The sequence below is a fragment of the Musa acuminata genome, chromosome BXJ2-3 (assembly GCF_036884655.1).
Source record: "Musa acuminata AAA Group cultivar baxijiao chromosome BXJ2-3, Cavendish_Baxijiao_AAA, whole genome shotgun sequence".
NCBI lineage: Eukaryota > Viridiplantae > Streptophyta > Magnoliopsida > Zingiberales > Musaceae > Musa > Musa acuminata.
In genome coordinates this window covers 10,808,575-10,833,527 of record NC_088340.1, presented here as the reverse complement: position 1 = coordinate 10,833,527, position 24,953 = coordinate 10,808,575, and the positions used below count along the sequence as shown (strand labels likewise).

General features: G+C 43.7%; 3 protein-coding genes and 1 long non-coding RNA gene across 5 annotated transcripts; 2 read left to right on the top strand and 2 right to left on the bottom strand.

Moving 5' to 3' along the window:
* The first annotated feature begins 5,443 nt into the window (after nt 1-5,443).
* LOC103974367 (transcription factor IBH1-like 1) lies at nt 5,444-6,494 on the top strand. The gene is made up of 2 exons (XM_009389180.3): nt 5,444-6,073; nt 6,198-6,494. The coding sequence occupies exons 1-2, from the start codon at nt 5,541-5,543 to the stop codon at nt 6,307-6,309; spliced, it is 645 nt and encodes a 214-aa protein (XP_009387455.2). The 5' UTR covers nt 5,444-5,540; the 3' UTR covers nt 6,310-6,494.
* Nucleotides 6,495-6,816: 322 nt separating this feature from the next.
* Nucleotides 6,817-9,778, bottom strand: LOC135607376 (uncharacterized). 2 transcript variants are annotated; one of them, XR_010485162.1, is made up of 2 exons: nt 8,260-9,778; nt 6,817-7,819 (listed from the first exon to the last, which is right to left on the bottom strand). It is a non-coding gene; the product is annotated as an uncharacterized LOC135607376 (long non-coding RNA). The 2 variants fall into 2 exon arrangements; XR_010485161.1 differs by having other exon boundaries at nt 9,157-9,778.
* Nucleotides 9,779-12,714: 2,936 nt separating this feature from the next.
* On the top strand, nt 12,715-16,495 carry LOC103974366 (very-long-chain aldehyde decarbonylase GL1-2-like). Its single transcript, XM_009389179.3, has 11 exons — nt 12,715-12,872; nt 12,944-13,158; nt 13,240-13,472; nt 13,577-13,796; nt 14,504-14,625; nt 14,775-15,031; nt 15,122-15,229; nt 15,340-15,546; nt 15,642-15,752; nt 15,834-16,007; nt 16,123-16,495. The coding sequence occupies exons 1-11, from the start codon at nt 12,822-12,824 to the stop codon at nt 16,276-16,278; spliced, it is 1,854 nt and encodes a 617-aa protein (XP_009387454.2). The 5' UTR covers nt 12,715-12,821; the 3' UTR covers nt 16,279-16,495.
* A 1,179-nt stretch (nt 16,496-17,674) lies between these two features.
* On the bottom strand, nt 17,675-21,193 carry LOC135607375 (tetraspanin-7-like). The gene is made up of 2 exons (XM_065099146.1): nt 20,575-21,193; nt 17,675-18,163 (listed from the first exon to the last, which is right to left on the bottom strand). The coding sequence occupies exons 1-2, from the start codon at nt 21,073-21,075 to the stop codon at nt 17,843-17,845; spliced, it is 822 nt and encodes a 273-aa protein (XP_064955218.1). The 5' UTR covers nt 21,076-21,193; the 3' UTR covers nt 17,675-17,842.
* Nucleotides 21,194-24,953: the final 3,760 nt, after the last annotated feature.

Genomic DNA, 24,953 nt, shown 5'->3' with positions numbered 1-24,953 from the left:
GCCACCTGCATCTCGAGGGCCAGCCTGAGTCCTGCCAGGAGCGCTTCGTATTCCGCCTCGTTGTTAGTGGCCTTGAACCCGAAGCGGAGGGAGCGCTCGAACGAGCGACCGTCGGGGGCGAGGAGGACCAGTCCCGCGCCGGCGCCCCTTGAGTTGGATGAGCCGTCCACGTGTAGGATCCAAGCTTCGGGAGGCTGCTCTAGATCCTCGCTCGTCACCTGGGTTAGCTCTGCGATGAAGTCGGCCACCGCCTGTGCTTTGATGGCGGTCCTGGGCACGTATCTTATATCATGCTCGCCTAGCTCTACTGCCCACTTGAGAAGCCGACCTGCAACATCGAATTTAGATAAAACCTGCCGCAGGGGTTGGTCGGTGATGACCTCAACTGGGTGCGCTTGGAAGTAGGGACGCAACTTCCGAGCCGACAGCACCAGGGCGAGCGCAAGTTTCTCTATCGGCGGGTAGCGCCCCTCGGGTCCGCTTAGGATGTGGCTAACGTAGTAGATCGGAAGCTGTTTGCCCGAGCTTTCTTTGATCATGACGGAACTGACTGCATGGGGCGAGGCTGCCAGATAGAGGCCCAGCTTTTCGCCGGGAGAAACAGAGGCGAGCCGGGGGAGGTCCGCCAGGCGCTGCTTTACCTGCTTGAAGGCTTCTTCGCACTCCGTTGTCCATCGGAAGTTTTTCGGGTCCTTGAGCGCCCTGAAGAAGGGGAGGCAGTGATCTCCCAACCGGGCAAGGAATCGGGATATGGCAACAATCCTTCCGTTCAGTCGTTGCAGGTCTTTGATCGTCCGGGGCGACTGCATATTGATGATCGCTTGGACTTTCTCTGGGTTGGCGTCAATTCCCCTTTCATGTATAATGAACCCGAGGAATTTCCCGGAGGTGACCCCGAAGGCGCATTTTGTGGGGTTGAGCCGCATGCCGAACTTACGTAGTGTGTCGAACGCCTCGGCCAGGTCGGCAATATGTGCTTCGATTTTTTGGCTTTTTACGATCTTGTCGTCCACGTATACTTCCATGTTCCTTCCGATCTGATGGGCGAACATTTTGTTCACCGTCCTCTGGTACGTGGCCCCGGCGTTCTTCAACCCGAACGGCATGACCTTATAGAAGTACACCCCTTGGTCGGTGAGGAAGGCCGTGTGCTTGCTATCCTCGGGCGCCATCCTGATCTGGTTATATCCTGAATAGGCGTCCATGAAAGAGAGGCGCGCGTGTCCTGCTGTGGCATCGACCAACTGGTCGATTCTTGGGAGGGGGTAACAATCTTTTGGGCATGCATTGTTGAGACTGGTGTAGTCAACGCACATCCTCCAGCTTCCATTGTGTTTTTTCACGAGAACTACATTGGACAGCCATTGAGGATACTTGGCTTCCTCTATGAAGCCTGCTGCTAAGAGACAGGTCACCTCCTCTTGTATAGCCTGCTGCCGATCAGGGGCCTGCCGTCTGGGTCTTTGCTTTACCGGGCGAGCGTTAGGTGGGATGTTAAGGTGGTGCTGCGCCACCCCTGGGTCGACGCCCGTCATATCAGACGGGGACCAGGCGAAGATGTCGGCGTTTTCCCGTAGGAGTCCGACGAGCTGCTCTCGTTCCCGCTCGGGTAGCTCCGATCCTACCTTGACCGTTCGGTCGGGTCGGGTTTCTTGTAATGGTACATCAATGGTGGGCCCCTTCGTCTCGGGATGAGGGGCCGGTTTTTTTGTCTCCCGTGGGTCCTCCAGCGGTGGCTCGACTCTGGTCCTCTTGTGTAGTGAAACGGCGGTTAAGTAGCACCGTCTGGACTCACGGGGGCTCCCGATGACTTCTCCAACCCCTATGTGAGTCGGGAATTTGATGGTTTGGTAGTAGGTCGAGACAAAGGCTCTGGTTTTATTGAGGGTCGGTCGTCCCAGTATGGCATTGTAGGCCGTAGGAAGGTCGACCACCAAAAAGGCGGTCATCACCGTTTTTGACCTCGGCGGGACGCCCAGGGTTAGGGGCAAAGTGATGGCCCCCAAAGGTGATATTGACTCTCCCGTGAACCCGGTGAGCGTTGAACCGATCGGGCGCATGCATCCCTTGGCTAAGCCGAGCTTCTGGAAGGCACCAAAGTAAAGTATATCGACCGAGCTTCCCGTGTCGACCATGATCCTTCTTACCTGCGCGTTGGCTATCCTGGCTGATATTACCAGGGCGTCGTCGTGGTCAGGTCGCTCGGCAGCTCCGGTTGGGAAGGTAATCTCGGGCTCGGGCTCGTATCCCGAGGCTTCGTCGGGAGCGGCCCGGGCATACGCCTTTCTGCCCGACACGGAGCCCCCCCCCCCCCCCCCCCCCCCCGCTGCGGGCCCCCCGGCTATCATGTTGATGTGTCGTTCAACGGGGCCTTCCAGGCGAGGTGACGGCTCCTTGACCGGTGGAAGGTAGTGGCCGAGATGCCCTCGGCGGACAAGCTCCTCGATCTGCCTTTTTAGCTCACGGCACTGCTCAGTGTCGTGCCCATGCTGCCGATGAAAACGGCAGTATTTCGAGCGGTCCGCGAGCTCTCGTGGGCTCCTCAACGGGTGGGGCTCCTTGAGTAATCCCTTCCCCTTCTCATGGAGAAGTATTTCCGTCTGCGAAGAACTCAAGACAGGGAGGGGAGACCTCGGGTCGGATCTATCCAACCTGCGACGGGAGGCAGAGGGCTGCTGCTGTCGGGGCGGCTCCGTCTTGACTTTCTTGTGTTGCTCCCGCTTCCCAGCCATCCACGTTTCTGCGGCGATGAACTGGCCAGCACGCTGAATCATTTCGGGAACCGCGGTAGGGGGTCGCTCCACGAGGGACCAGAAGAACCGGGAAGGTCGCAGGCCTGTCATGAATGCCTGCATCAATAGAGAGGGGTGAGCGTCCGACAGTCCGCGAATTTGTGTCGTGAAGCGGTTCACAAAATGGGAGAGGGGCTCGTCCTCCCTCTGGTTGAGTCCGAGGAGTAATGCCACGGACGGTTTCGGTTGAGCGTAAGCCAGTAAACTGAGCTCGAAGTCTCTGGCGAGTTGGTCGAAGGAGGCGATGGTCCCGGCCTTCAGGCTGCTGTACCACGCGCGGGCCGGACCCCGTAGGGTCGTCGGGAATGCCCTGCACATCAAGGCGTCGGAAGTCCCGTATAGCGCTATCTGGGCGCAAAAAGTGGCCACGTGGTCTACTGGGTCGGCGGTGCCGTCGTATGCGTCTAGCGAGGGGAGGCGAAGTGTGGCGGGATCGCCTGATCTTGGATCTCGGGGGTGAACGGGGATCCTTGCTGTCTGTCCACCCCGAGGTCCCCTTTGGACCTACGGACCTCCTGTTGTACTTCATCGAGTCTTCGACTGACAAGGCACAGCTGGGCTCGTAGGGCATTTGTAGAATCGACGGACGGAACCTCGCGCTCGGGACGGCTCGTCGTATCCTCCGCCTCCCGGCTCCCGGGCCGAACCGTCGGGTTCTGGGGTGAGCCAGGGAGCCCGGAGAGGGGCATGTGAGCCCGGACGAGGGTTTCCCGTTGCTGTGAAGGGTGAGCCCCATGCGGGGGGGTTCGCTGCGAGATGATTGGGATGATGGTCTGCACCATACTCATTAGGGCTCGGACTTGGTGGGTGAGGTCGTGAAAGGCCTCCGGAGGTACCGATGGCGGGTCGGTGGGGGCGCCGTCGGGAGGTGATAAACCTGGGTCGTTGAATAATCGCCAGTAACGCTCCGACGTCGCTGCGGGGTGTTCGTCGCGAGCTTCATCGTGCGGGGGGTGTTCCCCCGGGGCGGGGAACCCAACGGCTGGGGGCTTGCCAAGGCGGGTTTGCTGATCGTTTGTCATTCGGAGGCCCTCCTTCTAGTGCCAATCTGTTACGGTAAGTAACTTTTTTAGCCGTGACCTGGGGGTCGACGCGGCTGGTTCAGGGGTCCGAACGACTAGGATCAGGCGAGGCTGCCAGGCTTGAGATCTCGGGACGACCGATCACGGGGAATAAGGCCGGGATGCTCCGCGTCGCTGGGTCGGCTTTCCTCGAATACCTGCACAAAGGTCGGGTCGGCGATTCGGCCCGACCCCTCCAACGGTCAAGTTAGTGGTGTAGAGGGGAGTTTTAGGGGAAAATCGTGTGCTTGTCTGCTTACCTCGCCGACTGGGAGCCCGTGGGTATTTATAGGTGAGCTCGATGTTACCTGACGCCACCCCGTCGGGGCAGAGCCGTACTCCTGATCGCGTTTGTTGCCGTTGTGGGCGTTGCGCGGTAAGGTCGAGTTGTAGGGTGTGGCAAGCCTTGGCCGACGCCTTCCCCTGCTCTGTCCGATCGTACGGGGTCAGCAAGACGAGGCCGTGCGGATACGGTCGGTGAGGGTGCGTGTTACGCTGGTATTAATGCTTGTCCCTTGGCGTGGTGCGCCGTTTGGGGCGGTTGTCATGGGGCAGTGTTACGTCAAATCCGATGCGTCATGTCCTATTCGTTTTTACCCCTATCAAGCATTCTTCCGAAGATTATGCGATAGCACTCACCACTGTTGCTGCCATCTAAATGAGCTCAGTCGGATCGTAATATTATTAACTGTTGGGATTGAGATTTCTAAAATCAGTCCTACGACGATAATAAATCTTAATACGAGAAAAAATCGAAAGAAAATGCTAATGATTAGAGTTTAGTTCTTCTATATATCTCTATGTTTTGATAGGTGAAAATATTAAAAATACTTTGGATGTTTTAGGTTTCTTTTTAAAATTAAAAAGGATGAAAGAAAAAAAATATAAAAAAATTAAAATTTTAATAAAAAAATATTCAAGGAGATTTAAGTTTGAAAAAAATAACTCAAATATCTAATCTCACACAATTTTTTTTCCTCGCCAATATATATATATATATATATATATATATATATATATATATATATATATATATATATATGTATATGTATATGCATATAAATATAAAATGGGCGATGGTGAGGAGGTCAATAGGTTGGAACATATCAGGCATTGTCTTGGGGAACGGGACTTGGGCACCATGTGCATGCATGTGGTTTGTTTTCCGAGTAGGGCCACCGTGGCTCTCTCCATGAGCTGCGAAGAGATTGGTCTCTTCCGGTGCTTCCCAGTGACTCACTCGATTCCCTTCCTTCCTTTTTGCCAAACACCATGTGAGACTCCCAACTCACACTCCCTACTCTTACGACCTATGTATGATAGGATGCATGATCCAATCTCACCCTTCGTGAAAGAATCATTTGCTTGGCCTCTACATATGTTACAAGTACAAAATTTGGTAGATGTATTTCTCTCTCTCTCTCTCTCTGTGAACCACACTTGTCTTCTACCCTCTGCTCTCTAATTTTTCTCATCCTTTTGTCATTAATTCCACCAGCGTGAGATATCAAACGCCTATTGGAATAAAAAGTACATAGAGGTTCGTAAACAAAAACAATATCACGTGCAATGCCCTTAGCAGAACCTCTCTCTCTCTCTCTCTCTCATATTTTCCTTCCTTCCTCCTCCATATAAGCAATCCCTCGCCCTCGCTAACCTGTTAAGTTATTCCACTCGATCGATAACCATGCGAGCTTCTAGCCGGTTCAAGTCGGTCTTTCTCGAGCAAATGCTAATGGGCTTCCAACTATCTGGCTTTCCATGCAGGACCATGAGTCTCCGAGCGAGAATGCACGCCATCAAGCTCTCGGCCGACGTCGCCATGGCCGTCGCAAGAGGCAGCAGGAGATGGACACATGGCCTCATCGCACATCTGTCCAAGAAAGAAGACAACAAGTCCTTTCTCAAGTGTATCCTCGGGAAGCAGTATGAGAGGCTAACCATGCCATGTTATAGCTCGTGGAAGATCCAAAGATGCAAGACGATCTTGCGAAGGAGCTTCAGAGAGCGTTTCGGGAAGCAGAAGCCTGCGCAGGCATGTACTCTCGCGAGGAGTTTGGTGAAGAAGAGGGCGCAAGTACTCAAACGACTCGTGCCAGGCGGCAAGGCCATGGACGGCTACTCCTTGTTGGATGAAACGATGGACTACGTCGTCTGTCTTCAAGCTCAGGTTGATCTCATGCGGCACCTTCTCAGAGCCTTTGAAGCCTCGAAGCTCAGGTCTGTTCGCCACCCGATAATCCCTTTCTTTGTCCTCCTTTTGCATAGGTTTTGACGATAATATCTTTGTTGCATGTAATGTTTATGGTCCATGCAATTTGCTTCACCCCTCTTCCCCACAAAGAGCTCAGACCAAAGGCACGTCGTCGCAAGGAAGAAAAAGTATCAAGGATGAGACAGATGGGAACAAGAAAGATCTCATCGAGCTGTGCATGCATCTGTCAGACAACGCATAGGAAGTGTGTTCATTTCTCTGAGGATTAATTACTCTCTAAGTGAAGGTCAAAACTGCTGAAGGAGGTCGTGTATGAATGAATACTCTTCTTCATGTCCAAGTCCGAGAGGCTTTAGTCTTTACCTACTGGTAATGTCAATGTGACCCACCCAACTATTGGAATTATGAGGATTAAATGATTATTAATGGGTGCACGCGCAAACCAGATATGAAGGCCCATATGGCCAAGATCACATCCACAGTGTTGCCCTTTAAGATTCCCCGCCCCCCCCCCCCCCCACTCCCCCACACACACACATTTTTTTTTCTCCTTTCATTTTGAAGCCAAGAAAGAAAACTTTTAAGATTCCCACACACACACATTTTTTTTCCCCTTTCATTTCTAGCATGGAAAGAATCATTTTGAAGCCAAGAAAAAAAAAGATCATGTTTCTTCATTTATAAAAACCTGAAATATTCTTTAGGAAATCACTCCGAATTTTAAATTTTATGGTGACAAGACTGCATATATTAACCCCAAATTATTTAGGAAAGAAACCCAATAACATAATGTTAATAATAAACATCAAGCACATTTGGACGGAGTTGAAATGCTTTCTTACTAAATATTTACTCTGATCACTTCACCAAGTTTGAGTCACCAACGGTAGATGCAGACAAGTCGAAGAACATTGTTTTCTTGTCCTTCATTTTCATCCACATGATGAATCCTTTTTATCTCAATTTTCCTGAAGATTACCAGAACTCATCAACGTCAGTACATCTAAAGCAAGCAGTAGCTGAAATTTTAAGAGATTTGTCAGGCAACTTCTTACCACAACTTGCATCTGCTCTCAGAAAGTAGAAATGCATTTGCTGGATGACTAAGACCAGATGAAGTTAATGCAAATAAAACTGTGTCCTTGTAATAAGGTATTTTAGCAAATGCACAAAAAAAAAAAAAAAAAAAATCAAGGGCAAGCTATAAGGATCACCTTTGGCTGTTCTAGTGAGTATTGCTAAAAGCTGTGTACTTTCTGAAACTTTATAGATCGAAAGAGGACAAGATATTCACATAATTGCATCATTTCATTTGCGCCTCAGAGAAGTGCAACATGTAAGGATTCTGTTCGTATTCTATCTTATTTAGCACTGTCTACTTTCCTGTCATATTAACTTTATAAAGAGGAAAAGATTATTCATGTAACAAATGCAAGATCAAACTGGAAAAGTGAATGCGTAAGCTTAGAACCAGAAGGTCGCTTCCACAATTCCAATATGTTGTTGTTAGGAAGAGCAGTAGAGAAGCTCATGTGATTAAGTGCAGCAACATCTTTTTCGATCCTTACCTTTAGCCATATGCTGGAATGAGAGGCTTGCAAATGTAACCCCTACTAGCCGATAGCAGAAGCCATTACCTTCGATTACTCTTCTAACTTTTGGTCAAAAACAATTTTGCATTAACAATTGAACCAGTTGAAAAAAAAGCTGTTCAAACTTTTCCTGATGGAGCTTTTGCTGCAATGACCAATCTGACATCAAAAAGAAAAACATTTTATGACCGCATGATCAATTAAATCCCGTAATAGTTCAAGGATGAACAGTCCATTTAATGGCCATAATCGAAAATGGTTTGTTACTCACAAACCAAAATGAGTCAATCGGAATATAGAAATTGTAATATTTCTATTAACCAAGTTATCAAAATGTTATCAATCTCAATAATTTTCAGATTAGTTTATCAGTGATTATTAGCATACTACAAAATCCCGTGAGTAAACAGGAAAAGAGTTCACCTCTCAGAATGTACATGCACACAATGTAAATTTTACTTCATGCCCCTAGAAGTAAACTAAGAGTATAGCAAAAAAAAGAAAATGGAATACTAAAAAATGTCAACGTGCCGAAAGAATAAATCGAGGAAAGATGTGACAAAGTAAAACATGAAGATTACCAAACATCTGAAATTCACCTTGAATGTGACACTGTCAACAATAAATATTTTGCAAAAATATGATGTTGGGGGACTTCCACACAGAGGGGGTCTCCTGGTGGCAGGACAGATCATTTTCCATCATCATTGTAAAAGAATCCTGTAACATAGTTTAAGACCGCATGCCAAGATAAAGAAGTAGAAGAACATCTAACAATCCACAAAATTAGTACCGATCTTAGATACATGGATTGCCTGACTCTGCAATAGTCTGTGCCAATAAGTTAGTATGCTTCAACACAGTTCCAAAGTACATTCTCTCTCATATGATATGAATTGCGTTGACTTGAGCACTAATTCTATTTTGTCCATTTTATATGCATATCTGAGTTCAAGAAGGCAATCATAGAAGACTACATATTGGACAGCTCTATTACTACCAATTGTATCTCAGACTGAGACGAATATATTTTAGCATATTTTGCAACTTAATCAATAAAGCGGCCATTCAAGCCAATCTCAGTCTATAGGGAGCAAAATGGATGCTGCGAGGAAAATGCTTCATAAACCGGTTGTTCTACAGAAAACATAGGAAAAGTCCAAAGAGGTTGTGGCTGATATGATAATTTAAGATGGTTTATCCACAGGTAAATAGGCTCTAACGATTATACATCAAATGAGGAAACAATTTGCAGCAACATGATTATACCAAATTATATGTGCATGTTATCCAATGTTTATCTTGAGAAGTAACAAAGAACAAACAACAAGAAACTTGCAGAAAACAGAAAAGCGAACCATATTTCAGATATCAGTTGACATCTTTCCACACATTCAATCCATGGCCGAATCCGAGTCTTTATAAGACCACACTGATGCTACCACTAAGTTCAAAGTAACATGCGCTTAAAATCAAGAATCTTGAGGATTTCTTACCTCCTTCATGCCCCATTTCCACATCTCGAAGCCGTTTCCGAGAAAAATATCATCGGTCGACCAAATTCAATCAAAATGCAAAATTTTAGAGATCAACGGACAAAGCAGCAAAGACTTGCAATCCAAACAAATATCGCACTGAATTGTCGAAAAGAAAAGAGGGGGGGGGGGGGTTGGGGTTCTGAGAGTAGCTTATGGGAAGAAGCGTCGAGACTACGAACCCTAGATCAACCAATCAACCGACTCTTGAAACCATTCCCAGAAACATCGTCAGATCAACGGATTCCAATCAGCGCGCAAATTTCTCAGAGACGAACGGGCAAAGCAGAAAAGATTTACGATCAATCAAAACAGGGGCTAAAAGGAAGCACAGGGAACCCTATCTTCTTGGCGAGGGAGGGGGAGAATCGCCCAAACCACGAGCCCTGGATCAATCCGCGGAACAAATCTTGAGAACCCATTTTCCAAGAAAAACACTACCCGACCGATAACTTGAGCCAAAATGCAGATCTTTAGAGACAAACAGGCAAAGCATCAAAGATTTGCGGTCAAGCACTCGATGAATTCTGGAGAAAAAACAAGGATTCTGAAGATCAAGGCAAGCAAGCAGCACAGCGGTCAAAGGGAAGAGACCGAATTATATTATTTACACGATATATATGTTATATCAATGATAAATATATTAAAATATACATCAGTGTAAGTATACTAAAATATGTTAATATACATTTATATTAGACATCAATTTAACCATTGACTTAAGTTCGCTAATCTGAGGGCGAAATTATATATATATATATATATAATCTGACTCTTTTTTTGATTTTTTTAATGACAAATAGATATAAACATCATTTACCCAAATCATACAAAATCCAAAAGTGATGTGAAGGCCAAATTCTTTTATTATCTATCATGACGTATAGAAGATCTCGACATCACCTACCTATCACAATTAAAGATTATATGTATCACTAAAAACAAAAATGAATACTCATATTACTATGATGAATGTGATAGGTCTAATGGTAAATAATATATATACATCTTATAACTATTGTTATATATAATCATGAATTGCATGATCAATATTGTCGCCACCTTTAAGTGGTTGTCTCTATCTCTTGTCATCGAGGGCCCGTTGTTACTATTAGTAGAAGAGAAAAATATTGTTACAATGAAGCTTCCCTTACATATAACCCGTTACATCATATGCCACCTTTGTTTTCTTTTCAAGTTGAGGAAGTCCTAATAAAGCTACGATAAAGGGTGTCACAACTATCAAAAAATTTTATAATAATGAATTTGAATCAAATTAATCAAGATTAACATATATCACATCATATATCATTTCAATCCAAAATTTTAAGCTTCTAAGTTATGGGCCAAACTTAATATATGTTATATGAGTATTTCAATCATCAATAACATGAGATCTTTCATCATCTCATACACATAAATAATTTCAATAATAATTATCGTTATCATAGAAGAGAGAGGTGAGAGCATGACAACGACCAACGGTGTGAAGGAGGATATAGTGGATGATAACATGATAGGTGTGGAGCTTGAGCTTAAGGAGACCTGAGAAGCAAAGAGAGAAGATAGAGAAAGAGGGTCATCGTCGATCCCATCATAAGTGTATGATTATAATCATCGAAAGTCGAAGCAACGATGCATTAGCCAAGAGAATCGTAATGAGCAAAGAGTAAAAGCAACAGGATGAGATGAAAATATAAGTATACCATCTTTTATAAAATAAGGGATATTTTGCGAGAGTAAACAGAGTGCCAAAATAAAAAAACAAAACCTAATATTATTTTTAATTGAAAGAATATTCTTGATAAGATTAGTTTACTGCTGACATGATAGTTTAATTTATCTATTTTGACAGAATATAGGTGACTATGGGCGACATGTATGCATATAGTTGATGTGATATATCCAACCTAACCCTCATTAAACTTGGCCACATACGATTTGCTCCATCCATCGATCGGATCTTGACATTTATTGGACTAAACTTGAATATAAGACAATAAAATCCAGATTAAAATGCTTCATTCTTTTATTATTAATACTTCATTCCACCAAATCAATGCCACTCGTAGTGAGTCAAAGAATAGGAGGGCGGTCTACCTACCCGATAATGCTGTGCCAAAAGCACGTCATTAATCCCAAGGGTACCTTCGCTCCTCCTATCCTTGCCTTCACTTCGTCCTCTCATGGGTGGCAGAAGAGAAATCCACAATTAATGTCCCTTGTGCATTGCTAAATTTCCCATGACCGAGTAATTCTCGATCCGCGTCACTTGTCATCTCCCTAATTGATGTCCAAATTAAATGCCATTCATTGATCTAATATAATCAATCCACAAAGCTCTCTCTAGAAATTATATATATATATATATATATATATATATATATATATATATATATATTAGATAGAGACTTTTTATTTATATAATTATATGCTATTTTTAAAGTAGGGTGAGACTCACGATATCGAGATATCGAATTAAAGTCAATTCATTGATGTGGATACGAGAAATCGATATAGAATCTTTGAATTCTTGATGTAATATCGGAGAAGATTCTTTTCATGCTTAATAATAATAATAATAATAATAATAATAATAATAATAATAATAATATACTCCATCATTACTCTCAGATTTGGCTGCTCGCTATTCCTCAAACTCCCTCTGTGTGCATGAAGATTCAGTATGCCCTAAAAATGATTTGACGATATATCTAACGCTCAATGAATTATTCTCACTGTACAAGTCTTCAACTCTATAATTTGTAGGGAATGAATGCAAACTCTACTTACTCTTTATCCAATATAGAATTAAAATAATATTTTATTACATATTTCTTGTGGTTGGTAAGTTGAAGGTTAATGAATTAGGAACAGTATCAGAACTTACATTACGTGATGTCATGTTTTTCGATAATATATTTCGAAAAAATAGAAGAAAAAAAATCAGATAAGAGAATTGAGGTTTAGTTTGGCTCAAATGGAAGTTTTATTTCTTGTAGTTTATTTGGTCTGATAACTGTGACTGTATATAACAAGTGTTAGAATAGATCATATTAATTGTATTGTTTTGGTATCAAGATCATCTTCTCCCCTTTATTATCCAAGAGCATTAATCGATAGACTATCCACAAACCCAGAAGGGAGTCACAGTCTCAGCCCCAAGCCAATCCATCAAGCACTGGTGGCGACTGGAAGGGCAACTGGATACCCATTAAAGCAGCTGTAATGAGATGTGTGGGGTTCTGCGCTGAATCCAGAGCAACTTGTCTGCTTACCCTCGTGACATGTTTGGGGGATTGACTGTGACATATTGAATACGTTGTGGCTTTCGAGGACACTCTTTAAACCACAGAATATGTAAAGAAGCCAAGCCAAGCCAAGCTTCGCAAAGCAACGAAGCTGCCAACTCTATGTGACCTCGGGTGCGTGCTTGGGAAACTCCACGTTTTACGGGATCTCCCTACTTAATACCTGCTCGCAAAGATCATTTCATCGGGTGTTTAGGTAGAATTCTTCACTTATATGTATAGAGAGAGAGAGAGAGAGAGAGAGAGAGAGAGAGAGAGGGAGAAGGAGACCAACCCAAGCTTCTCTCTCCCTCTCTTGCCTACTTCGCAGAGGAAATGGGTGCCCCCTTATCTTCCTGGCCATGGGAGAACATGGGAAGCTACAAGGCAAGCATACTTCACTCATGCGTTCTTCAATGTGCTCGTCTCGGTACTTGGTTTAAGCGTTGGTCTTGCAGTACATGTTATACGGGCCTCTGGTCGCCAAGGCTGCTTGCGAATGGAGAGATGGGAGGTCAGTCGGGTGGTCGCTGCACCTTCTAATTCTCTTCGGCCTCAGGAGCCTCACGTACCAGCTCTGGTACTCCTTCACCAACATGCTCTTCTTCACCCGCAAGCGCCGGGTGATCAACGAAGGCGTCGACTTCAAGCAGATAGACAACGAATGGGACTGGTAGATTCTAAACCTCCAAGTTTCCTGCTTAGGTCAGCCGAAGTACTCCTCTCTTCTTCTTTCTTCTTCCTCTTCGTCCAGGGATAATTTCCTCATCCTGCAAGCTCTCCTCGGATCCATGATCTCCCACCACGCCCCTCCCCTCGAGGAGCTCCCTATCTTGGGACTCCAAGGGTGCATCATCGCGCTGCTGCTCCATGTGGGCGTCTCAGAGCCTGTGTTCTACTTGGCGAACAGGTGGTTCCACAGCGGCTCCCTCTTCACCCACTACCACTCCATCCAACACGCCTCCCCCGTACCAACGCCGATGACAGGTAAAAGGCAAAGGCAACACAACACTGTGGCCACTGCCCCGTTTCCCGATACATTTAATGGCCATTAAGTGACGCTGTTGTCTTCTTCCCGCCCTCTGGACCAGCTGGGTTTGGCACGCCATTGGAGCACCTCGTGTTGGGCGCGGTTATGGCCGCCCCGCTGCTCGGCGCCTTCTTGATGGGATGTGGCTCGGTTGGGTTGGTGTACGGGTACGTCTTCGTCTTCGACTTCCTGAGGTGCATGGGATACAGCAACGTGGAGGTGTTCCCTGTTCGGCTGCTGCAGGCCCTGCCCTTCCTCAGATACCTCATTTACTCCCCTACGTAAGTCTTGTCGTCCCCTACCCTTCCCTCCAAATAATTTATGTCACTCACATGACCTTGCAATGACCGCGTACAATCCAAAGGAGAGCCTCCTCGTCTTCTATCTTAGGTTCTGTGCACTGTAATTTATGTCCGCTGTGGATGATCGTGCATCCAATGGTGCCATTTCTTTGTGCATAGAAACCAAAGAGATGAAACAGCTCCACTCGAGGATCTCTCGCCTCGTTGAAACAACCTGTACCGCTGAACCCCACAAATTTATGATCACCTGGGTATTCATGGACGCATCTTCTGCTTGGTTTTATGACCATGCAATTAGGTCGGGTGCGTATGTCCACATCTAGGAATGAGGGAATAGAAGAAACAACGATGGCTGTATTTGCTCTTTAATGCGCACATATGAAACAGCGTGATGACTGTGATATCATCATCATGCTGCGACCCACATGTTTCCTCCCCCCACCCCCACACTGCATGTACTGTTTTCCATTCAATTTGACCCACAGTGGACATGCACCGCCATCGAAGCCTTTGCGCGCAGTAATTTACTTGGGTAACAAGTCGTAGTTTCGAGTAAGAACCAGTTCGATCTTTGATTACCTTTTTCACGACGCAGCAAGTGTTGGATCCTCCAAAGGACATACGACTAAAAAGCGATACTGTAATTTGTCCTGGTTTTGAGATCATTTTTTTGTGTCCTCTTGCAGATATCTAAGCCTACACCACAAGGAGAAGAACTGCAACTTCTGCCTTTTCATGCCTCTTTTTGATCTACTCGGGAAGACAGTGAATAGCAGGACATGGGACTTGCAACGGGAGATTAGCGCAGGTGTGTGTTTCCACATATTTTTTCCAGTGCAAGATCTGAACATCTATGAGCATGTTTTCAACTCAGATCGGAGTGGATGTGAAGTGACAGGCATCGGCTCTTGTTTGTTGTCATGTTTCATGCCAAAGAAAACTGGTGTTGTTATGCAGGGAAGAACGACCGAGTTCCTGACTTCGTCTTCCTCGCGCACGTCGTCGATATCTTCTCCTCCGTGCACGTGCCCTTCGTGTTCCGATCGGCCTCCTCGATGCCGTTCTTCACCAACCCTCTGCTGTTCTTCCTTTGGCCGCTCGCCTTCTTCTCCATGCTCGTAATGTGGGCTCTGTCCAAGACATTCTTGCTGTCCTTCTACAACCTGAGAGGGCGGCTACACCAGACGTGGGTAGTCCCGAGATATGGATTTCAGGTGGTCGTCCGTCCCCAAGTGCTCCTCTCTTCTCCATTATGTTGTCATACGAAAACAAACCGAGCTGATCCATCATTCGATTGGTTGCAGTATTTCTTGCCATTCGCCAGGAAGGGCATCAATAACCAGATCGAACTGGCCATCCTGAGGGCAGATAAGATGGGAGTCAAAGTCCTCAGTCTCGCAGCACTGAACAAAGTCGATCTGTTTCACTTATTTCTACTGGAGTTCCTCTGTTTACTAGCTAGCTAACTCGTTTGCCTTGACATTTCCATTTGCTAATTGAGTTGGCACAATATTGTCGATAGAATGAATCGCTTAACGGTGGCGGGACACTGTTCGTCAGCAAACATCCAGATCTAAGAGTTCGAGTCGTCCATGGCAACACCTTGACGGCAGCCGTGATGCTAAACGAAATCCCCAGGGATGCGAAGGAGGTGTTCCTGACAGGGGCCACATCCAAGCTTGGAAGAGCGATCGCACTGTATCTCTGCAGGAAGAACATCCGAGTTCTAGTGAGTTATTAGTTCATCGCCATTGGTTCATTGCATCGATAGGATGCAGAAATCTAATCTCTCGAGACTGATTCTCAACTGGATAACGTCGACAGATGCTGACTCTATCGGCCGAAAGATTTCTGAATATCCAGAAGGAGGCCCCGGCAGACTGCCAACACCATCTCGTGCAGGTCACCAAGTGCCAAGCAGCACAAAATTGCAAGGTGGAGAGACGAGAAGATGAGTGCACGAGGGGTTCGAATAATCCAACTTCTATTAGCTAACCAGCTCCGGTGTTGGTGCAGACATGGATCGTTGGCAAGTGGATGTCGCCGAGGGAGCAGCGATGGGCGCCGCCGGGCACGCACTTCCACCAGTTCGTGGTGCCTCCCATCATTGGCTTCAGGAGGGACTGCACCTATGGAAGCCTGGCAGCCATGAGGCTTCCCAAGGATGTCCAAGGTCTCGGATCGTGTGAGGTAGTGCAAACCTACTCATTGCCTGCGAAATGCAGATCGAAAGAGATCTAAGGAATTCAGTTCTTGGCTCCGCTAACCATCTTCCTTGTTTGGTGTTTGCTTGGCGATGGAACAGTACACGATGGAGCGAGGAGTGGTTCACGCCTGCCACGCCGGCGGAGTGGTTCATTACCTCGAAGGGTGGACGCACCACGAGGTGGGCGCCATCGACGTCGACCGCATCGACGTGGTGTGGAAAGCTGCACTGAAGCATGGCCTGACGCCGGTTTGAGGCGGAGGTGATGTCATCAAACGGCAGATTCGTGTTCCTTTGCTTTCCGTACGTATTCCCTTCTCAGGATGACAGCAACGCTACGGCAGCTCTCGCATGTGGATGTTGCAACTGTAATCCAAGATTTCCGAGTTCGTAGTTGGCATCAACTCGTCAAATTCTTTTACATGTAGGTGTGGAACTTATCATCATAATAAAAGCAAGGCATGTTGTTGCATATGGTAGACTCGTGTTAGTGGAAGAAGGAGTCGTTCCCAGCTTCCGAGACCTTCTCACTCACTGCAGAGTCTTTAGCAACTGGCGCGGCTTTGAACGGACTTCGCATGTGGACCAGGTCATGGGGCCCAGTAGTTTTCTTTTCTTTTTCTTTTTAGAGATGATGAATGAATAATTGAAATGACCTCAACATTATTATAGTAGTTTACTATTTGAAGTTTTTTCTTACTATTCATACATAACCTCTTAAAAAATTACTAAAATAAAATTTTATTATTCACAACCTCTTTAATTTTATTTTTACTTTTATAGTAACCTCCTCCACTTGTGCACATTATTATTACTGACTTTCTTTATCAATTGACCCAGAAGTGTTTTTTTTGGATTATTACAAAATTACATAATTTTAAAATATTAAAATTATTATAATAAACAACAAAAACTATTTCTCATATTTTCTTTGATCTCTAGTTTGTCTCATTTTATTATTTATCTTTTTTTTATCATTTTATATCATTTTCGATGATTAAGAGGAGTAGAATATATATATATATATATATAGTAAGATTTTTTTTTAAATTATAAATTAGGATCATATATCTATTTACCAAAAAAAAAACTTTAGGAACATTCATACTACTTAACGTGAGATTATAAATAAATAAAAAAAGAAATACAAATAATAACGTCCTCATTGTACCTCATCGTTCATTATCAACTTCATATCATTCCATTTGTTTGTAATATTCTAACTTAATCCCATACCCAAAAATCGATAATAAATCGAATGCATTCTGTGTATACTTAACTTGGATTTAAATATTATTATAGATATGATTTTACAAACTACTAATTTTGAACCTCCAACATAAAAAGTATCAGACTGTTTGAAGGTCATATCCCTTATCCTTGATGTCCCTACTGGGATTTGCTCCTATAAAGCCATCACTTGAACATGATTTTCGATGAAAGCAAAAAATACGGTCATATACCTACTCATATCTAATATTTGCCTAAAATCAATAAGCATCTTTTGTATGGGGAATAACCATAACAAAGATTATTTTGAAGGCGAACATCATGGCTAAAAGTAAAAGATTATCACATAGTCAACTCTGAAATAAGCAATAGTTCTCAACAGCAATCCATACGTCCAACCTAAATCCAGAAGATCAAGGTAGTGAAAACCTTGTCAAGTAGTAGTACCTGATAACGAAAAATGAAATCCCAGGCAGCAACCAAGAAATGTGTATATCAGAACACTCTCCTGCAATGGAAAGGAAGTGACCAGGATATACAGAAAAGAACCAGGACTAGAGCAGCAGTAGGCAAGACGATGAGGAATTCTTCAAGGGTACGGTTTGTATCTCGGGTAAGCATTGTCCTGCCTGTTGTTCCTGAAGGCACAGCATCCAACAGAGTACACGACGATGAGGAAGATGAGGAAGATGATGTTAACAACAGCAACCTTCTTCCAGTCGTTCTTGATGTTGGCAAGGACCCCAGCCTTGCAAGACTGGCAATCGTAGCAGAGCATCGACTGGTCATTCTGCCATGTGTTGCAGTCTGGATCTGGAATATCCGATGAATTGTAGCCAACGGGTTTAGTCCAGAAGGTTTCATTCACATAGATGAAGTTGCAAGCTGTAGGAGGCTTGCAGCATCCAGACTGTCCAAACAAGAAAACATTATCTGAGTAGGAAAACAAGATGAAGATAATATCAACATATTGATTACCATCACATTTCATAATATGTTCTTTTTTTTTAACTAAAACCTTTGAAAAGGTATCCTCATATGGGATGTTAACCTATTAAAAGCAGTTTAGTCAAGATCCTCTATCTTTACCATCAGAAGAGGTCTCATCTCTAAACTAGACTAGCAATACTTAAAGCTTAATGGGAATCTGCACATGGCAAGTTGCAGTTAAAACAAAAATCATCTGAATGCGTGTAGACTGATCACTTATATAATATTGCAATAGTCAGTACGGCAAACATTCAATTATATAATGGTGCTCAAATGTAGCGTTTATGAATAACAACACCAGGACACACTCACAAAGAAAGATCAAAGACAGAGACAAGAGTGCGCTAGCACATCAACAAATTGAAAGCTTAAGATACCAACAGAAATGAAAAACTGTCAACAGCTGCAAAATAGACTTGGTGAACTTTATTTAACATTTGACTAATTTAAACAGCTTTCAAATCAATATGACGGTTTTGTGAATCAGTGTGCGGACAGATCAATATGGACAATCTGCAACAATAAATGTAAAATATACATCACAAGGAAACAACACCATACGAACACATAATGAACAGAATTTTATGAGCAACTAATACTTTTATCAGTTGCAAAAACCAAACATGTTAGGTATCAGGGACAAAGTAATAATGGTTCCATAGTTTGACTAACAATGAAAACCCACATGAGAAGTATTTGCTGTAATAGCAACCAAAGATATATAGCATTTTTTCCAAGTCCAAAGGTACTTCAATAGAAGTTTGCAAATTGTTTTGGCTGGGAGGAGAGATGACACTTCCTATACCCACATTGGCCGTAGCCTCTTGCACCAGATTTGCCTTGTTTTTTCCTATAGGGATGACGTATCAACTATGTTTTTGAAAGTCTATTCTAAGTTGTCTTGCGAGTCATATTCAAAATAAAAGAAGAAGACAATAGAACGTTCTGACCTATGTTATGGTATTATGATGTCTGAATAGAGATAAAGATAATTTCTATTGCAAAATACGATCGACCGCAAAAATTAAAATACGAATAAAGATAATTTCTATTGCAAAATAGGCCAAATGAAGGAAAAGAAAATTACAAATAAAAAGAATAAGGAGGCTTCAGGTGGAGTCAAGAACAAGGAAGAAGTTGAAAATATGTCATACACCGAGTGTAGCTCTTTCAACTTCTTCCAGCAAATGATACTCTTGATTCAAGGGGCTGATTAAAAATGATCTTTCCCCATAGTTTTGCAATATGGATTTTAATAGCTCAATCAAAGTTTCCCAATCAAATCATTTGATTCAAACAAATGAATGCCATCAAAACAGAAAGCGACACTCTGATGAACTCGACAAGCATCTCAATAGGAAACCCTAATTTCAATGGACCATAATATAAACCATACAGAAAATCAAATGGTCCACGATAATTTGTGTATAGCTATTGCTTTTGAAAAAAATGATAATAAGTAATGATATACCAAGTAAAATCTTGCAGAAAAGAATAGTAAAATGAAATAAACAAACACAAGAAAGAAGAACATAGTTGCAAGTATGACTTGTACAATTAAGTAATTAAATTATAGGACCAAAATTAAAAACACCAATCTCGATGAACAGAAACCGTAGATGAGTGCCAACATTTTTCATTTTCTTCTTTTTCTCCCATCTCTACGGTTCTTTAGCTAATATCCAGAGTTTATCAGTTATGATCCCATACATATAATTCACCAATAATAAGTCATCTTGGTCAAACCCATATTTCAAGAACAAAATCTATATAGTGGAACTGCAGTACTGATAAAAAAAAGGCGAGCATTTTAGATGCAAAAAAAAGAGAGACCGCCATGTCTCAAAGATCCCATATTCTTTAAAGACCTGTTCTTCGTGTGCCGAGAGAGAGAGAGAGAGAGAGAGAGAGAGAGAGAGAGAGAGAGAGAGAGAGAGAGAGAGAGAGAGAGAACCCGGATCTATGAAATCGGAAACATAGCTAGAGTAATCAAGAATGGATTATCATGGTAAGGTCATAAAAAAATGCTAGAACACTAGAATCAAGACAGAATGGGGAAAACAAAGTTTTAAGAAGCCCACAGTGATGCGGGTGGTTTCACGGGAAGGGGGAAAAGAATGGAGATCCAAGAAACCCAGATCTGGAAGATAGTATCTTTAGAAGACCAGAGACATTTGCACAAATGGACATCTTCAGAACCCTAACTTTCCACTAACAACAAGCAAAGGAACCCTAGAGTTATATAAGAATAATCAAGACGTTGATTAAAAGCAAGAATGAGGAGATTTTTCAGAGGGATTTTGTGGAATCAATCAGCAAGAGTGTGCAAACCTGGATGGGAGAGAGGTTATCGTTGATGAACTGCTCCCACGTCTGGTTGTTCTGCTGGAGGCTCTGGCAGACCTTGCCGTCCTGGAGGCAGCTCTTGAACCGCTTCCAGTTCTTGTTGTTCTCGACCCGCTTCTGGAGCCAGTTGGAGTAATCGCCGAGGCGGTACTCCTTGAACCCGCGGCCGGAGACGGCCTCGCCGGCGCCCTTGTTGGTGACGACGAAGGCGAAGACGGTGAAGCAGAAGAGCAGGACGATGAGGATGAACATGACGAAGAGGTAGAGCCAGAGAAGGCAGGAGTTACGGCAGCAGCCACCGACCACGCCGGCGAGGGAGACCAGCAGGAGGAAGACGCCGAGGGCGATGACGGGGCCCTGCAGGAACTTCTCGCAGTCCGTGGTGGCGCGCCTACCCAGCCATATGCCGACGCTCAGGATGGGGATCGACAGCACGAAGGTGATGATGTTGAGCACCCCGATCATGTTATTGCTGCACCGAACCATCTTTGCCCCCTTTCTTTCTCTCTCTCTCTCTCTCTAACGCTGCTTCGGGATCCGAAACCGACGATGAGGAAGGGAAGAGTTGGTGGATGGAGAGAGACTACAGAGAGTGTAGTGGAAGAGATGGGGAATATTTATAGGGGGAAGCAGGAGTTACGACTTAGGAAGGACGAAAGGTTTGTGCCTTTCCGGGTGGGTTCCGAGTTCGGATCACCGAGTTAGGCAGCATCGGCTCTTCCGAGTGGTCTCCGAGTTGAAATGTTTGACGCGCCGCGGATGCAAGAAGTCAGCTGGACAAAGGTCGGCAATGTGCTAACACACCCAGCCTAGCTAAGAGGTGGGCACAAACTTAACGCGGTGCGTGTGTCCGAGGGGCCTGATTGGATGATTCTCTGGGTCCCAAGACTCATGATGATGTATCGGGCCGAGAGGCGAGTGGTTGATGACGTATTTGCCCCTCCTCACTACGAGAAATGCAGATGGGTATCAATGTCAATTCAATTCATTTTGTTCGGGTTTAGACTTATTGAAACGAAAATTATTTGAAGTATCTCGAAAAAACAAAATAATTTGGCACAAATATAATCCAGTTTCGGTGGGTCCCAAGGCCGGTCTCGGAGATGACTTGTAAGCCAATCGAAACTGGCTGAGTCAGACTGGTTTGACCTCGGCCGACGATGAAGCCTAGCTTGACCACATGAGCCAGATTAGAATACTTTGTTTACTATTATCCTTCTTCGTTTCGCATCAGATATTGAATCAGATCAGTATAGCGTGAATCCAAATTGGAATTTATCAGTAAAGATCGGCACCCATTAGTGTAATTGATTCCTTCAATTTGAAAGCCAAGTACAATTAAATTGTGGTGGAAATGTGAAGACGGTCTCCGGCGCTTGAAACCAGCTCGGTGCTATCGCCGACCACAGAAACCAAAGTTGGTGATATATAATATTTTGGAAATAAATCGTTATATATATATATATATATATATATATATATATATATATATATATATATATATGGTTGAGATTCATTTTAACTTATATGGGTTTAGTCATCGACCACTTAACTTTTTATGATTTAATTATGTCTAAATAACTCATATATTTATAAAAATATAATATATAAGAGTATCTCTAAGTTAATAAATATTAAAAAAAATATTAATATAATGATACTTATAATTAAGTTTAAAAAAAATCCATTGTAACCCTTTTAATTTTTATTATGGACCACATAAACCTTTATGATTTTACTCCTATCTAAAATAATCTTTATATTTTTAAAAACATAGTATATAAATCACTCATATCAAGTCTAAGTTAATAGATATTAAAATGTGATTATGTGATATACTGACTCATAATAAACTATCAATATAATAATACATATAATTTAAATTAAAAAAATTGAGATCATCATTAATGATGGGAGGAGGCATCGTCGTGGAAGCGACCACCAGTAGTAGTATCAAGCTACTGTTGTCTAGTAAGATGTCATACGTATGTAATCTCTCTCGCGCTAATAATAAGCTCAAGAGCTTCTGATCCTACCTCAAGTGGATATGCGTCGACCAATCCGATGCTAAGCATGTAATGGTCTCCTAGTCCATCTTTTTACTCTTGGATGTCTTCGTCTCCACCACCTCCTACTTCGTCCTCTCTTACATCTCCACTCATCGCGACTATGTCATAGTGTTCCAACTCTCCATCACTTCTATCTTTGGCCTCTCCTACCTTCGTCCACCACTATAGCTTTCATCACTTCTTATTCCTCGACCTTTTTTTAATTAAAATTATATATATCATTATATTAATGATTTATTGTAACTTAACATGTCAGATAAGCAAACTCTAATATCTATCAACTCAGACTTGATAGAAAGGGTTTATATGTTACGTTTTTTAAAATATATGAATTATTTTAGATACAAATAAAATTAAGCATACTCTAACATTTGTTAACTCAAACTTGACGGGAAGGATTTATATGCTACGTTTTTTAAAATGTAAGGATTATTTTAGACACGAGTAAACCACAATGGCTTAAGTGGTCCATGACCAAAACCACAAAAGCTAAAATGAACAGTGTATATATATATATATATATATATATATATATATATATATATATATATATATATATATATATATATATATATATATATATATATATATATATATATATATATATGTTAGGATCAAGAGCTCTAAGAGGGGGGGGGGGGGGGGGGGGGGGGGGGTTGAATTAGTGTAGCGGAAAACCTTCTACGATAAAAATCGTGTTCGTTCGATAAAAGTGATTTCGGTAGGAAAGTCGATTCGTAAATCACTTTAACTTTTGATTAAGCGAGATGCAGCAAAAATATAAGTGCAGTTTGCAGTTATGGTTTAAATCAGATAGTAGGTGCAAACTGAAATATGATATTCGTACGAACAAACTGATTTACGTCTAAATGCTGATTTGTAAATCACTTGATTAAGCGAGATGCAATTAAAGCAAGGATATAAAGGCAGTTTGCAGTTATGATAGAAATCAAAACGTAAATGCAAACTGAAATATGATGATCGTATGATAAAACTGATTTACGTCTAAACGCCGATTCGGAAAGTGCAAAGATTGAAACCCGATCGTATATGCACAGAAAGCAGTAAGTTTTTGAGGAGATTTGCAGTAAGGATAAGATGCTCAAAGTAAATGCAAACCGAGATTTAGAGTGGTTCGGTCAGTCTTGACCTACTCCACTTTTGGCTTCCTCCACCGACGAGGTCACCGACGTCAACTAGAGGCCTTCTTTCAATAGGCGAAGGCCAACCACCCTTTTACAGTTTCACTCCTTTTGATGGGCTTAGGAGACAACCCTTACAGAATTTTCTCTCCTCTCTTTAAAGATCATAACTTGGAAGAAAAGAGGGAGAAGAACTTTTGGCCTTTACAACAATTTGGAGCTCTAAGAATCACAGAATAAGATCAGGATTTCGGTGTTTGTATGTTACCTTTCAGTGCTGAATGGGTGGGGTATTTAAAGGCCCCAACCCAGTTTGAATTTGGAGATCAAAATTGTCAATTCTCGGAATTCCGGGATCTGGCGGTTGCACCGCCTGACTGGAGCGATTGCACCGCTTGGCAGAGCTCGAAGACTGAGCCTCTGGGCGGTGCCACCTCCTGTCAGGGGCGGTTGCACCTCCTGCCAGAGCTCGAAGACCGAGCTCAGGCGGTGCCACCTCCTGACTGAGGCGGTTGCACCGCTCAGCTAGAGCTCGGAGATCGAGCTCAGGCAGTGCCACCTCCTGACTGAGGCGGTTGCACCGCTCAGCTAGAGCTCGGAGACTGAGCCCAGGCGGTGCCACCTCTGTCAGGGGCGGTTGCACCTCCTGCCAGAGCTCGAAGACTGAGCTCAGGCGGTGCCACCGCCTGACTGAGGCGGTTGAACCGCCTGGCAGAAATCAGGGTCCGAATGGGTTGATCCATTCCGCCCAATTTAGGTTTTTTCAGGGGCCCAATTGCCCCAAGATTAAGTTAATGTGATCACCTCCCATTTCCAACTTAATCATTGTGCTAACTACGATTTTTCTTAAGATATTTACTACAACTTGCTCCGGTGTGTCAATCGCTTCTTCCGGCGAGCTTTCGGCGAACTTCCGTCGATCATCCGATGAACCCTCGGTGATGCTCCTGTGGACTTCCGGCAAACTCCTGGACTTGCGACGATTCACTTGGTGAGTTTCGACGAGCTTCTTTGGCAAGCTCATGGACTTCTCGGATTTGTTCCCGTAGAACCTCCGACGACTGTTCGAACTTTCGTCGAACTCTCGAACTCCCAACGTGATCATTGTCTTGACTCCGGCACAACTTTTGTTGCATATCTTATTTTCATCGTA

Coding starts and splice junctions, on each gene's coding strand:
- LOC103974367 (XM_009389180.3), top strand. CDS start 5,541: ATGCGAGCTTCTAGCCGGTTCAAGTCGGTCTTTCTCGAGCAAATGCTA. Junction 6,074..6,197: donor TTTGAAGCCTCGAAGCTCAG/GTCTGTTCGCCA, acceptor TTCCCCACAAAG/AGCTCAGACCAAAGGCACGT.
- LOC103974366 (XM_009389179.3), top strand. CDS start 12,822: ATGGGTGCCCCCTTATCTTCCTGGCCATGGGAGAACATGGGAAGCTAC. Junction 13,473..13,576: donor CGTACCAACGCCGATGACAG/GTAAAAGGCAAA, acceptor CCTCTGGACCAG/CTGGGTTTGGCACGCCATTG. Junction 15,032..15,121: donor TCCCGAGATATGGATTTCAG/GTGGTCGTCCGT, acceptor GATTGGTTGCAG/TATTTCTTGCCATTCGCCAG.
- LOC135607375 (XM_065099146.1), bottom strand. CDS start 21,075: ATGGTTCGGTGCAGCAATAACATGATCGGGGTGCTCAACATCATCACC. Junction 18,164..20,574: donor ATAACCTCTCTCCCATCCAG/GTTTGCACACTC, acceptor TTGTTTGGACAG/TCTGGATGCTGCAAGCCTCC.